The 15,000-nt window shown below is 45.5% G+C and overlaps 1 protein-coding gene across 6 annotated transcripts in view; it reads right to left on the bottom strand.

Annotated features, from left to right (window-relative positions):
- Nucleotides 1–15,000, bottom strand: part of vps8 (VPS8 subunit of CORVET complex) — a 69,497-nt gene that overhangs the window by 38,441 nt on the left and 16,056 nt on the right. For 5 of the 6 annotated variants that reach the window (XM_035534843.2, XM_081701011.1, XM_081701012.1 and 2 more), the window contains exons 21-33: nt 10,902–11,124; nt 9,685–9,774; nt 8,135–8,186; nt 7,998–8,040; nt 6,729–6,801; nt 5,476–5,595; nt 5,252–5,323; nt 4,091–4,210; nt 3,700–3,756; nt 3,478–3,560; nt 2,631–2,715; nt 2,372–2,470; nt 1,440–1,529 (exon numbers count right to left, since the gene is read on the bottom strand). In XM_035534843.2, coding sequence (XP_035390736.1) covers nt 1,440–1,529; nt 2,372–2,470; nt 2,631–2,715; nt 3,478–3,560; nt 3,700–3,756; nt 4,091–4,210; nt 5,252–5,323; nt 5,476–5,595; nt 6,729–6,801; nt 7,998–8,040; nt 8,135–8,186; nt 9,685–9,774; nt 10,902–11,124 — 1,207 coding nt within the window. The remainder of the gene's footprint in view (nt 1–1,439; nt 1,530–2,371; nt 2,471–2,630; nt 2,716–3,477; nt 3,561–3,699; nt 3,757–4,090; nt 4,211–5,251; nt 5,324–5,475; nt 5,596–6,728; nt 6,802–7,997; nt 8,041–8,134; nt 8,187–9,684; nt 9,775–10,901; nt 11,125–15,000) is intronic. The other variant, XM_081701013.1, reaches the window with a different exon arrangement.

Genomic DNA, 15,000 nt, shown 5'->3' with positions numbered 1-15,000 from the left:
CTTTTTAACCCTTATTAGTACTTGTATTTAAACCCTTTTGGACTTGCCCTAATAAATACTGCTCTCCACGCTACAAGCTCAGAGGACACGACGGCAAACAGATACACACGCCAGAAGGTTTATTTGAAGATGTCAGCGATGTCAGTATTACGAGGGCAACTGCAGGATATCAATTAACCAACAATGGAACGTGCAGCACTAAGATGAATATTATTAAATATGATTTAATAACTTCTATGTCAGAGCTAAGCTGCTAGATAACAATCAGCGCACAGAGATGTGGATCTTGTCTATGGACTATTTGATTCCGTGACCATCCAAATGTTTTTAAAAATAAAGCTCATAAAACAACAACATGGGTATCAGCTTTGCTGCTGTTATCACGTTCATACTCAGGGGTTCCTGCAGAATTTCCTGCTTGAATCTTTCTGTGCCAAATTCATGTTTTTGCTGCCATCATCTAGTCCTCACGGTTATCACCCCCCCCCCCCCCCCCCCCCCAGAAACACTTGTTTTGTGTCGCCGGGCGGATATCTCTGGGGCGGCTGCAGCGTTATTAATGCAGCGGCAGGTCTTACACCAGCCCAAAGCATGGCACGTGGATAAACACTTTATTTCTCCTTCTCATCTCTTCAGAGCACACGCAGCTGCTCCGTTATCGGACTTTTCAATTAACGCTTCTCAGCCAGTGCCTATGATAAGGCAGAGCCAATTCCACACGGCACTGCTGATAGGGCCTAATCCATTTATTCACTCACTCGCACACACACCTTTATAGGGAGGTTCCAACTATGTATTACTGTAACCCAGTACTGCAGTAGCTACACCTAATCATAACCATGACCCCGAGCGAATCCTGAATGAAATATTTTGTTTTTCATATTAAAGCTGCATTTTGTGGTGTTAAGCTAAGTATTCACACACACACACACACACACACACACACACACACACACGCTTCAGGCATTTGCTTCTTCTCCCCTCTCATAGATGCACTGACACTATCTCAGTCCACAACAATGGGTAATGTATGGAAGCTGTCTATCTTCATGTCTCCCTCACACACACACACACACACACACACACACAGCCTTATTGATCTGTTGAGTGCACTGAAGTAGAGACGGGTGATTTGGTAGTGGCCTCATCCTTTGAGGATGACCATTACTCCTCCACAGGCACAGTGCACTTTCACTGCACCAGACTGACAGTAATAAGTGTGTTAAGGGCGTGCGTTTATGCAGCCGCTATAACCGGGCTGAACAATGAGAATATTCCCGCCAAGTCTTACACTGGCATTCAAGTCGCAGTTGTTGCTGTGCAGGCGCCTTTTAGAATCGCACGGCTCCACTACGTTTGGTCAGCCATGGTCTAAAATGCTTGCACTGCTAAAATATTGAAAATGCTACGGCACACTGAGAGGGACAGTCAGCACTGACCTGTAGTGCCGTGATGATGCACTCCACCTCACCGCCGAAGTGACCAGCCACCAGCTCGGCCGTCTTCGCTGGGTTAATGCGGACTAGTTCCTGCAAGAGGACAAATGACCAATCAGAAGTAAACATCAGTACTAAGGAAGTAATGACGTAAACTCTGACCACCTAAGGCACATTAATGCTAAACAGATCCTGTAAGAGACAAAGCGACCAATCAAAACATGCAATACTGGCCTCCAACCAAGCAGAAATGCACGTGGGAGTGATTCTGTGAGTAATGACTATAGTGAGGTGCAATGAATGAAATGATTCCCTAGATTCATGAGCTTCAAATGCCTGCCCACAGACGGCCCTCGGCTGTTTCATTTATTTAACATTAAAATTAACCAATAAGGCAACTGAAATATATAAGGGAATGTGGCCACGCAGAAGCCACAGTCAACATAGAAGTGACACACTTCATGAGTACACACAAACACACACACACACAGACACACACACACACACACACAGCAGCAGAATTCTGAAGGAGGTCTTGGGTTATTTCTCTAGAATATCCATATGAGCCTGTTTTCTGTATCAGTTTGTTAGTGTAGTACAGTTTACGATTCCCCCACGTCCAGATTCAAACACATCCAAAATGGATTAAATATCAAATAAACACCAAAAAAACAAAAAAATACCAAAAAAATACCAAAAAAAACAAAACAATGTGAATGTGTCATTTCAATCTCCAACATACTGGTCCACCCGGATTTGTTGCAAGCAAACCATTTACGCCGAGAGTCACCAAACATCTCGGCGGTCCTCGCCGGAGTGGTAGAAGAATGGAGAACGTCTCACTGTTAGCCACTGTTAGACCGCTGAAATGACTGCTGTCTGGTCCCCATTGGTTCTTACTCATTATTAATCTAAACTTGCTCAATTTGACTGGCCTTAACGTGCTCCAGGGCCTTCCTCCGCGCGGTCTGCTTGTCCTTCGGGCTGTATCCAGGCAGGGACAGGATGTTGTGGACATAGTTATAAATCTCCTCCTGGAGCCAGAGCGAAGGGAGAACGCGCCATTAGAGATGGACGAGGAGGGAGAGAGAGATTAAAGGAGGGAAAATGGAGAAGGGAGAGTCAGAGAGAGAGAGAGAGAGAGAGAGAGAGAGAGAGAGAGAGAGAGAGAGAGAGAGAGAGCGAGCAATGTACCTTTCTTAAGGGGTCCTTGAGGTAGCAGTCGATGATTCGATCATAAAGGTGTTTCTGTTCATACATGAACTCACAGATCTGATAGCTGCAGGCAGACAGCAGGGGAAGGTCACGGAGGTGAAGAGAGAAAAACAGAGAGCAAGAGAAAGAGGGATTATATGAGAGAGAGAGAGAGAGAGAGAGAAAGAGAGAGAGAGAGAGAAGGGGGGAGGAGTGAATGAGGGGTACATAATAAGAAAGGGGATGGATGGAGGAAATAAAACATGAGTTGCTGGAATTAATGCTAAACCTTCCCTGCCTGGAACGTCCTGAATCACTCAGAAGAAAATCAATACTGTTCATTTTAACTGCTCCCTAATTATACAAACCCCATTAAGTGAAGTTAATTGAAGGTACGTGAAGGTACAGTAATTAGAGCCAGATGTCTGGGGGGGGATGACCCGCCCTCTCAACGGGCCTACGGTAATAAAACACTGCGCAGTATAATCACATCTACTCCATCTACTCAAGAGACTGACGTTGAAAATGTTGACTGATCAGAAAGTTCTATTAAACAGTGCAGTGCTCGTGACTGAATATGTCTGTATTTGTTAAATATTAAGAGCTTCGTGTAGCGCTGAGTTTCTTGAACAGGGAGAGTGATGATGAGGTTTGCTGTCCTCTTTAAATGCAACACTGACCGGTTGCCATCATCTTATCAGTACTAGAATTATATGCTTTAATATCTGACAGTTTCGAGAGTCTCATCTCAGCTGGATAATCTGTCTGTCTTGTATTCTTGCTTTTCATCTTGATTGGACAAATACTTATGACTCCGCCTTTTCAACGTGATTGGACAAATACTTACAACTCCGCCTTCTCTGCGAGGGCGAGGAGGCGTCCCTGGTCGAACTGGACCACACCTCCCACCTGAAGTAACTCCAGCAGCACCTGTAACACCCGCCACTGCCGTGAGTCACTCGCCTGGCCTGACTGGACCAGCGGCTCGTTAAGGTCAAGGAGACGGACGCTTGGACGTGCGCCACGTTGCTAATCTCACAGCCTCTGACAAAAACAGGAGGTGTCTTACCTGCTGTCTCTCCGTGTGCCTGGTGTCGTCGTCTGGACTGCACAGAAACTCCAGAACCTGCACAGACACACGGCCGAGTAGACACGCCATCACACCACTTCTCACGCTGCTCACACTCACACACACTTAGTCTTGGGTAGGGTGGCGTAAATTAGCCTTGGTTGGGCTAATCAACATCATCATGATGTTGAAAACAGCCTTAGACTCAAGGCAGCCCTGCTGCTCCTCACTTTCAGGTAGCTGCTTCAGATTCACCCCAGTTATTATGGCAGAAGCTAATCGCCTGCGTGGGATCAGCACATTAACACCTCACAGATATGTCTGGTCCTGCTTCCACTAACACCCCCCCCGGCAGGGGGTGGGGGGTGGGAGTTAGGTAAGAGGGGGTCACCTGGTCAAAGAGCTTCCTGTTGACGAAGAGCGTGTTGTCAGGCTTGGCTAGCTGGCGGGCGAGGAAGGTGAATAGGCAGCCCACCTGGGACGGAGTGAAGTCCGAGTTGTCCACCATTACCTGCGGAAGACACACGCACACGCACGCACACGCACAAAGGGGATTCCCTTCATGAAAAGGTCATAGCTGGTGAAAACAAATCACTATTAATGAGCCCTGGAGGTGGGAAAGAGACAGCGAGAAGGAGGAGGTGGAGGAGAGGGGGGTTATAGAACGCGGAGAGGGTGAGGGCCAGGCCGTGACGGCACGAGTCTGGCCCGCAGGCTCACGCTGAGGGAGTGATTGATTACCATCTGATTATGAGCCAGACAAAGGGGGCGTCATAGCAGTTAGCACGTAGACAGACGTTAGAGGAGACGTGTGGGCCGTGCATAGGTGAGAAGGGACGCAGTGAGATAGACTGAAATATAAGAGAGAGAAAAGGGAATGAAAGAGAAAATGAACGAGAGAGAGGGAGGGAGAGAGAGAGAGACAGAGGGAGGGAGAGAGAGAGAGACAGGGAGGGAGGGAGGGAGAGAGAGAGAGAGAGAGGGAGGGAGGGAGAGAGACAGAGGGAGGGAGTGAGAGAGATAGGGGAAAAGAGAGAGAGAGAGAGAGAGAGAGAGAGAGAGAGGGAGGGACAGAGACAGAGGGAGGGAGAGAGAGGGAGGGAGAGAGAGAGAGGGAGGGAGAGAGAGAGAGAGAGAGAGAGAGAGAGAGAGAGGAAAAGAGAGAGAGAGAGAAAGCGAGAGAGATTGAAAGCGAGAGAGAGAGAGAGAGAGAAAGCGAGAGAGAGAAAGCGAGAGAGAGAGAGAGAGAGAGAGAGAGAGAGAGAGAGAGAGAGAGAGAGAGAGAGAGAGAGAGAGCGAGAGAGAGAGGGAGAGACACGAACATGGGACACAGAGCAACTCACCCAACTCCACGGCTTGTCTGCTTACTAATTATTTTAGTACATTTTTTTTCAATTTTGTGGTACTGTTTTATTTCATGTTATTATTTGTTTCTTTACTTTTGTTACTGTTATTCTGATATTATTTGTTCCACCAAGAATGTTCATGGTTTGTTTATTTTATTGTACTTTGGCAAAAATACAAAATAGAGAGAGAGAGATGGTGTTTTCACCTTCAGTAAAATATCCACAATCCTTTGCTGGTACTCCAGAGCCTGTTTGTCATTCTTAAAGTCCTCAAATGTCTGAAAGAGAATCATCAGATCTAATCAGAGGCAGACATGGAGGCTAGAAATAAGAGTCTCTGGGAGAAAGACAGTGGTGTGCAGAGTTCAAAGTGTCCCATTAACTGAGCTAAGCGACAGGTTCAATGAGTGTGCACGTGCGTGACTCCCACCAGTGCCAAGACGTTAAGGAACTCGCGCGTGTCAAAGTGCAGGAGAGTGCGGATGTAAGGGTGCACCTCCTCCTCAAGGGTGCTCTCCACTGTATGCAAGCGAATCAGGAACTCGAATACCTTACACACACACACACACACACACACACACACACACAATAGAAAGAGCACTTGGTATGTGGTCAATTCCACATTCTCACACGGTTCACAATGTACACGGGGGGGGGGGTCAGCCCCTTTGCCATAAAAATGTAAGGATGGTTACTATGGAGACCAGATAGCGTAGAGCCCTGGTCTAGCAGTTGTGTGTGTGTGGCATTTAAAGGTAGAGATGGAGACATGGGGCAAGTGTGAGCATTAGCCATTATCTGCTATTCACACAAACACAAAGACCGTTGATGAGGAATCCCTCAAGCAAAGTGAGAGAGAGAGAGAGAGAGAGAGAGAGAGAGAGAGAGGTAGATTAGTGCTACCAGGAACAAGTGTAGCTGGCTCAAACGCATGCAGGCAGACAGGCAGTTAGACATGTGTGACAGAGAGAGAGAGATCAGGAGTGAGATCAAAGCTGATTTAGACCCTGTATGCTTGTGTTCCTTTCAGCACGACCTCAAACGTCTCTTACAACACAATACACCAGCCAGTACATTTCATGCGCACACACTGTGTCTGTTGTGCATCGCACACGTCTGTGGTCCTGTACCCATCTGATGAGGAGGAAGAGAAAAGGAGGAGTCCTGCTTCCCCTTCCACTGACCTGATAGCATCTCCACACAATTCCCAACGCAAACACACGCAACTCCCACTTTAAACGAACGCAACTCCAAAAGAATTCCCACGCTACATGCACACAATTTTCACAGTATATGCTCACATTTCCCAAAGTAAATGCACACAATTCCTACTTTATATTTCCATAAATGTTTTTCACAATATTAGGTCCTTCATTCAGCCTTTTTCAGTGTGACCTCTGTGTGTGTTTCAGGAATTAACTTGTTTAACAAGCATTTGAGAATACACAAAGGAAATCCCTTCACATGACTGCTTACTGAAAGAAAACTGCTGAGAATACTAAACACACACACACACACACACTCCAGTTAGAGAGAGATTGATGGCAAACTGCTTTCTTCCTATCTGATAGATGCAAACAGTTCGTACTAACACTGGGTACAAGTGACACTATTATAACACAAGCAAATAAACCAAACTTCACAAATGATATTTTACACCCCTCCACGCGCACACACAGATACCTGATTTTTCACTTGAGGAACCAGGTCTTCTGGAATGTCTCCTAAAGGATAGGCCCGTCCAGCTAGAGAACAGCTAACAGTGAGAGAGAGAGAGAGAGAGAGAGAGAGAGAGAGAGAGAGAGAGAGAGAGAGAGAGGTTTGGGTAAGTGAGCGCTGACTGGCTCTCTGTGTGGACGGAATAAGGCACATGAAACAAACCACACGGACCAACCTGACCCCAATAGCAGGTTAGGCTTGTGTGTGGACATTTCAGCTAGCGTGATACACACATCAGTGTAAACACTCTGCATAATGTGAGGTGTGCTCTTACATTAGCTAAGAACATTAGGTAATTGACTGGTAACTGACCATTAGGTAGCTGACTGGTAATTGACCATTAGGTAGCTGACCATTAGGTAGCTGACTGGTAAATGGCCATTAGGTAACTGACTGGTAACTGACCGGTAGCTGACCATTAGGTAGCTGACCGGTAATTGAGCGTTAGGTAGCTGATCATTAGGTAGCTGACTGGTAACTGAGCATTACGTAACTGACCATTTAGTAACTGACTGGTAACAGAGCATTAGGTAACTGACTATTAATTGAGTATTAGGTAACTGAGCATTAGGTAACTGACTGTTAATTGAGCATTAGGCAACTGAGCATTAGGTAACTGACTGTTAATTGAGCATTAGGCAACTGAGCATTAGGTAACTGACTTAATTGAACAATAGGTAACTGAGCATTCGGTAACTGACTGTTAATTGAACAATAGGCAACTGAGCATTAGGTAACTGACTGGTAATTGAGCATTAGGTCATTAAGCATTAGGTAGCTGACTGGTAATTGAACAATAGGCAACTGAGCATTAGGTAACTGACTGTTAATTGAACAATAGGCAACTGAGCATTAGGTAACTGACTGGTAATTGAGCATTAGGTCATTAAGCATTAGGTAGCTGACTGGTAATTGAGCATTAGGTAACTGACTGGTAATTGAGCATTGGGTAACTGACTGGTAATTGAGCATTAGGTAACTGACCGTTAGGTAATTGAGCATTAGGTAACTGACCATTAGGTAATTGAGCATTAGGTAACTGACCATTAGGTAATTGACTGGTAATTGAGCATTAGGTAACTGAGCAGTAGGTAAATGACCAGTAATTGAGCATTAGGTAACTGACCATTAGGTAGCTGGCTGGTAAATGAGCATTAGGTAACTGACCATTGGGTAACTGACTGGTAATTGACACCGTGCTGTTACTGTGATGTACAGATCACAGGCTCTTACCTAATGTAGACAAGGAGCTTATTTCCCATGATGACCTGTTCATCTGTGGAGAGAAATGCACTTAAACACTCAGCAATTTAGTCATGAGATAATAAGTGAAAGCACAAAGGATCATTGGAGATGGAGTTTAGCTCCACCTGTGAGAGGTTTCCCTTCTTGCAGAGGAGGACCAATCACCTGAAAGAGTTTCTGAAAACAGGCAAAAAAATAAAAAATTTAAATGCCAAAAACCCAAATATTTATTAATAAATAAATATTATCTAAAAATAAATAAATAAAGTAAATAAATAAATATAGCAGAAAATACAGAAGAAAAAAAATGTGTGTAATCAAAGCACAGGCATGTAGTTCATGGGGTCATTTCTTTCTGTGTAACGATCCCATTTAAAAACACTGGGCTGACCAAATTTACCTTCTCACCTCCTGTGTGTGTGTGTGTATGTGCGTGTGTGTGATTGAGTGAGAGAGAATGAGGGATACAAATTATTCTTCTACATCAATTCTCTTTCATTTACAGCTTTAGAGGATCTCATCAACCAGAACCCTTTTATCTTGCTCATGTGCTAATAAAGAATTCACCACACACACACACACACACACACACACACACACACACACACACACACACACACACACACACACACACTTCCCTACATTAATTTTTCCACTACAACTTTCTAAATATTCTGTCAATCCATTATTTATTCCAGATATGAGAAAATGGCCTGACCCTGTGTCATCTAAAAATAAGAGACAAAAGCTAAAAAGCCTGTCTGAACATATAGTCCAATTAACACCATCAAGGAGCCTCACACACACACATATACACACACACACACACACACATACACACACACACATATACACACACACACATATACACACACACACACACATATACACACACACACACATATACACACACACATATACACACACACATATACACACACACATATACACACACACACACACATATATACACACACACACACATATACACACACACACACACATATACACACACACACACACATATACACACACACACACACATATACACACACACACACACATATACACACACACATATACACACACACATATACACACACACATATACACACACACATATACACACACACACACACACACACCCCACTTCATTAGGGCTGTAAGTACAACACTTCTATCATAAATTGACCATGTACAGGCAGAACAAAAACACACGCAGAAACACAGATGCACACGCACGCAAAGAACACACAGACACACACACACACACACACAAAATCAGATATATTTCTTATGAAGTATAGTTTCAAAGTTGCAACAGAGGAAAGATGAAACAAAGCTTGAGCTGTGTGTGTGTGTGTGTGTGTGTGTGTGTGTGTGTGCGCGCTTGGGTAAAATGAACCCCTTAAGAAAGCCATGCGCATGTGCTGTGCTGCCACTGATCTAAGATCAGACACACTGATTTCTCCCTCTCTCTGGCTACTAACTGCACACTGCCATACTAAACATGGTCACAAAAATAAGGCATTCAAATGTTTGACACAAAGTTAACACCTCATGTGCAATACAGTAGTCTAACAGCACAAATGTACAGAATGGCAAAGAAAAAAACCCTCTATAGTCTTGTCTGTGTGGTGAGGGCATTTGTGCAGTGTGTGTGTGTGTGTGTTACCTCCATAGGGCTAATGTAGTCATTCATGCCACTGTTGAACACGTAGATCATGGCGTCATACAGCTGGTTATCCCAGCACATACGCACCACCTACACACAGCAGCCACAGTACCACACAATCAGGAAGCATGATGGATATTGTAGAATTGTGGGGCAGAGGTGGCTCAGTGGTTAGCGTACTTGACTTGGAATCGGAAGGCTGCTGGTTCCACCACTGCCAAGCTGCCACTGTTGGGCCGCTGAGCAAGACCCTTAACCCTTAATTGCTCAAGTTGTCATAATTGTAAGAAAAAAGCGTCAGCTAAATGTTGTAAATGTAGTTCTCTTATGTTGATAAAAAATGTCTAACAGCACAACTATGGGTAAGAATATTCAACTTCAAAATAATACAGGCACTGTTTAAAACTTGGTACAGCATACTATTATTTGTGCATGTGTATGGTGGAGCCTGAGAGGGGGAGGGGCAACCTGAGAGAGGGGAGGAGCCTGAGTGTCGTGCATCTCTGCTACTCTTTCGGTCTCAAAGGTCACATTTATATTTGTAGTTTGTGTCCTTTGATTCAGACCAATGCAGAAAATGATATGGTTGCTTTTTAAGTCCTGGTTTGCTTAGTGGTCATACTGACATATTTACCACCGGACAAAAAATGTAAACAAAAGGCACATGGATGAGTCACATCCTGACGCACATTTAGTGACAATAACTACACGCACGTGTGCAGGATGTGTGTGTGGGGTGGTGGCTCTACTCAGGAAGTCTGGAAGAGCTGGCAAACATATTAAGGATGCAAAATAGGAAATGCGTTCTGAATAGAATATTTGCGGGCATTTTCTCCGGTACAGTTGATGCGCTCATCAAACCGAATGTTAACGAGGTGTTTTACGCCCTCGCTGCTCCACACTTGACCTCTGCTCGTTTCCGCTGGCCCCACTCGGTTCTCTCGCGCAGCGTCTAGGGTCACATCACGTCCTGGGTTCGGTCCATTCGGACCGTAGCATTTTCTTATTGTAAAAGAACCGCGCCAGAGTTCGTTCTCACTTCCTGTAAGGAACCGTGCTAACAGAGCGATCAGTCCAGGGTTCAGTTTAAACGAACCCACGTCACTGAGTCTGAAGCAATCCTTAAAATGGTAAGCAGGAAGCAGGTTAGCCTCGTTGCCCCGTGGTCTTACAGCTCAGCGAATTCACAGCACGCACACACACACACACACACACACCTGCTGTATGTCTAGGTTGGTGATGTCCATGTGCACCAGACAGCCCTCCACGCTCTCCATCATGCCGTTCTCCTGGAAGTAGCTGAGCAGGTCCCGCATGACGGGCGCGGTCAGGCAGCCAATCCGCTCACTCAGAATGTACGGCTCCAGGCTCTCCAGGAACACGCCCCTGGCCACTGGGTTCTCCAGCAGTCTGGAGTAGATCTGGTTAAACAGCAGGTCCCTGAACACAATGGAACAGGGAACACAGAAGCTGAAACTTGGAACAGGGAACAGACAGAGGAGGACAGAATCTGCTTGCATGATATACCTTCTATGAATCCACACCCCTGGGGCAGATTCTTTGGGTAAACGGGGTGTGATGTGAGCCTGCCACACCACACGGACTGCCCATAATTTTACAGTCCAGGCAAAAGGAGTGTAAACAAATATATTCTTCCATGTCAGGTTAACTAGGATATTGTTGTGTTAATCACACTACAGAGTGAAAGCCATTCTGATTGGCCAGCACACGAGCAGTGCAGATTTTGCCCCTCTAAAGAAACACAGCATTCTAAGGGCCTGGTGGTAAGAGAAAGTTCATCTTTACTATCATCTTGTATGAGCTAGCTGCACATGTGCATAATGGCACTGAAATAAAAACACCTAACCAACATTATGACACACGCAACACACCCTTCGACATGACCATTTTTATCCATTATTAGAAAAACAGCAAAACTGTTCCCAGATCAGCAGACAATGGCAACCTTCCAAAAAACCTAGAGCTCTTCTGCAGAGCTGGCTGAGGGCTTATGGGCTGAACAAGCTGGGAACCTCCACAAATGCTGCACGTAAATGGGCTCGTTAGCTGAGCGGTAAGCTATTGCCACAGTGGCTTTAGTGCTGTCTGAAAAGGGACCGTGTCACATGCTACAGCTGTGACATCTGATCAAAGTACAAACCCAGATCTCCCTTTAGCAGCTCACGCGCACACAAAATTCACTAAAAATCTCACATATACACCAACACTCACACATGCACCAACACTCCACTAGGTACAAGCTGAAAAAACTGTAGCTAGCTCTGTGATTTTTACCCCATTCACTACTCAGACAAGCGTAGGAACTTCTGATCAGTACGTATCTACAGTGCATTCTACAATGTAAACACAGGCAATGTTCACATGTGAGCAGCTGCACCACGTCGAGCTCGTCGATGTCCAGAAGCACAGCTCAGATACCTGCTTTACTCCAGCACAGGATCAGCCCAGTCAACACGGAGAAACGCAACCCCAGCGCTGCGTGAAGAGACCAGCAGTGTAGAGACGCAGTCTGAGAGGACCAGGAAGTGACCTGCAACATTGGGCTTCTGGGAAAATAAGGCTACTGCAGAAACCAAGAGAGATGGAACTGCACACAGTCGTAACTAATGTGGCAAATTAATGCAGCAAGATGTTTTGTAAAATTTTAATATAAAGACATGATTTTGAGTGGGTCAAAGTTTGATGGCCTGAAATCTAAATCTGATGGGGAAAAAGGAAAAGCAAATTTGGGTTACCCTCCACACTCAGACCATGCAAACAACAGGAATTTAAGTGAAATACACAGCAAGAGAACAGATAAGAAAGGGGATAAATACAATGAAGGAAAGAAAAGAGGGAGATAATGACCGGGGGGGACAGAGAGAGAGAGAGAGAGAGAGAGAGAGAGAGACAGAGAGAGAGAGAGACAGACAGACAGACAGACAGACAGAGAGAGAGAGAGAGAGAGAGAGGAGACAGACAGACAGAGAGACAGAGAGAGAGAGAGAGGAGACAGACAGACAGAGAGAGGGGGGGGGGAGATAATGACCAAATAGAGAGAGAGACAGAGAGAGGAGACAGAGACAGAGAGAGACAGAGAGAGAGAGATAATGACCAGAGACAGAGAGAGAGGAGACAGAGAGAGAGAGAGGAGACAGACAGAGAGAGAGAGGGGGGAGGGGGGGAGGGGGGAGATAATGACCAAATAGAGAGAGAGACAGAGAGAGGAGACAAAGACAGAGAGAGACAATGACCAGAGACAGAGAGAGAGGAGACAGACAGAGAGAGACAGAGAGAGAGAGAGAGAGAGAGAGAGAGAGAGAGATAATGACCAAACAGAGACAGAGAGAGACAGAGAGAGAGAGATAATGACCAGAGACAGAGAGAGAGGAGACAGAGAGAGAGAGAGGAGACAGACAGAGACAGAGAGAGAGAGAGAGCGAGAGAGAGAGAGAGAGAGAGAGCGAGAGAGAGAGAGAGAGAGAGAGAGAGAGAGAGAGATAATGACCAAACAGAGAGAGCATGCAAGAGCAAAGGAGAGAGCACCAGTGAGAAAATGAGGGAGAGAAGGAACGAATTAAAGAGAGCATGAATGAGAAAACAGAGAGCACGAGAGAGAGAGACAGAGAGAGAAAGAGTGCAGGCAAGAAAGACAGAGGGAGGTGGGGCAGAGATAGAAAGAACTCCGAATGTGTGCCAGGCCTAAATGCGAAGGGAAGCTTGCAGGGTTGCTGAGGGTATAACAGCAGCCACAACCCCAGCAGCTCTGTTCTCACTGCCACAGGCTCATACGGGAACGTAGCGGCGATGGGACGAGGACTGGCGCACGTGCACACACACATGCGCCATTTTTAAAAGAGGAGCAGAGAGGTACACACACACACACACACACAACCGCCCACGCACAAAAGTTCAAAAGAGCACTGGGTGTATCTCCAAACACTCGCAAACTCACCCACACATCCTCGCACACGTTCCAAAGAGGCGGGACACATTTAAATATACACACGCTTTTGAAACAGGGAGCCGACTGCCGATACACAAACTCGCGTGTCCGCGTGCACACAACTCTACCCAAAAACAGAAAGCTTCAGTGCACCTGTACACAGTGTGGCTGTTTAAGTAATGCCACACCCGCCATAACGTGAGGAGTGGGAGAAGGTCATGGGAGACAACCAAATAAGTCACCATGAATGTTTGAAATGTGCTGTTATAATCAGTACTTTATTTATAGAAATACATCAGTATTTTAGCCAGCACTTAAAACTTACACTGTTCAATGTACAACTGAAGACAGCTGGACCTGATGTTTAAATGGAAATGAGAGCGTTATTGCTGAACTGAGAGCAGTTTTGCAGCATGCGTAATAACAGGTACAGCAGGACACAAGCATGGTTAAATAACCCAAGATCAATAGAAGACTAGGGAGTAAATCTCCCACCACAAAAATGACTCTAGAGTAATTCTTTAGGAAATTATTCAATGCATAAAGAACTCCCAGATTTCACAACTGAATCGATTTGGTATGATATAAGAAATGTTTCAGATTCAATCAATGCACCCGCTCGCCTTTGAATTGCATTTATTTTGGGAGTGTGTACTTTACTGAGTATGAGATGGAATTTAGCCATTCAGACATTCCATAGGCAACGCTACTGAACTGTCAGCCATCATAACATATCAATCCATTCATACCCACAGGAGATACGGGCCTGATGGAGAGAGAGAGAGAGAGAGAGAGAGAGAGAGAGAGAGAGAGAGAGAGAGAGAGAGAGAGAGAGAGAGAGAGAGAGGAGGGAGTGAGTGAGTGAGTGAGTGAGTGAGTGAGTGAGTGAGTGAGTGAGTGAGTGAGTGAGTGAGTGAGCGTGAGAGAGAGAGAGAGAGTGAGAGAGAGAGAGAGAGAGAGAGTCTGTGTAGAGGGATAACGAGGGAGGAAGAACTTCGACTTCTCTTAAACTTTGGCTGAGGTTCCAGACAATGAGTGTGTCTATATAAGCTTAGCCTTGGGATACCAAGAGGCCCGTTGGTGTGTGTGTGTGTGTGTGTGTGTGTGTGTGTGTGTGTGTGTGTGTGTGTGTGTGTGTGTGTGTGTGTGTGTGTGTGTGTGTGTGTGAGTGAGTGAGTGAGTGAGTGAGAGAGAGATTTAGAGCATGAGTGGGAGACACATCCACCCTCACTCTCAACAAGGAACAACCAAATAACACCAGCACAATTAAGGAAGCCTCACACACACACGCACCAGTAGTTGCCGCAAAAAAAAAAGAAGCAAAGAGCACAGGGGAAATAAAAGAGTGTGTGTGCTAGACGGCCTCGTAT

This window comes from Electrophorus electricus, chromosome 18, assembly GCF_041902795.1.
Source record: "Electrophorus electricus isolate QZ-2024a chromosome 18, ASM4190279v1, whole genome shotgun sequence".
NCBI classification, from domain to species: Eukaryota; Metazoa; Chordata; class Actinopteri; order Gymnotiformes; family Gymnotidae; genus Electrophorus; species Electrophorus electricus.
The sequence above is the reverse complement of the archived record's forward strand: the minus strand, read 5'-3'. Positions and strand labels throughout refer to the sequence as shown.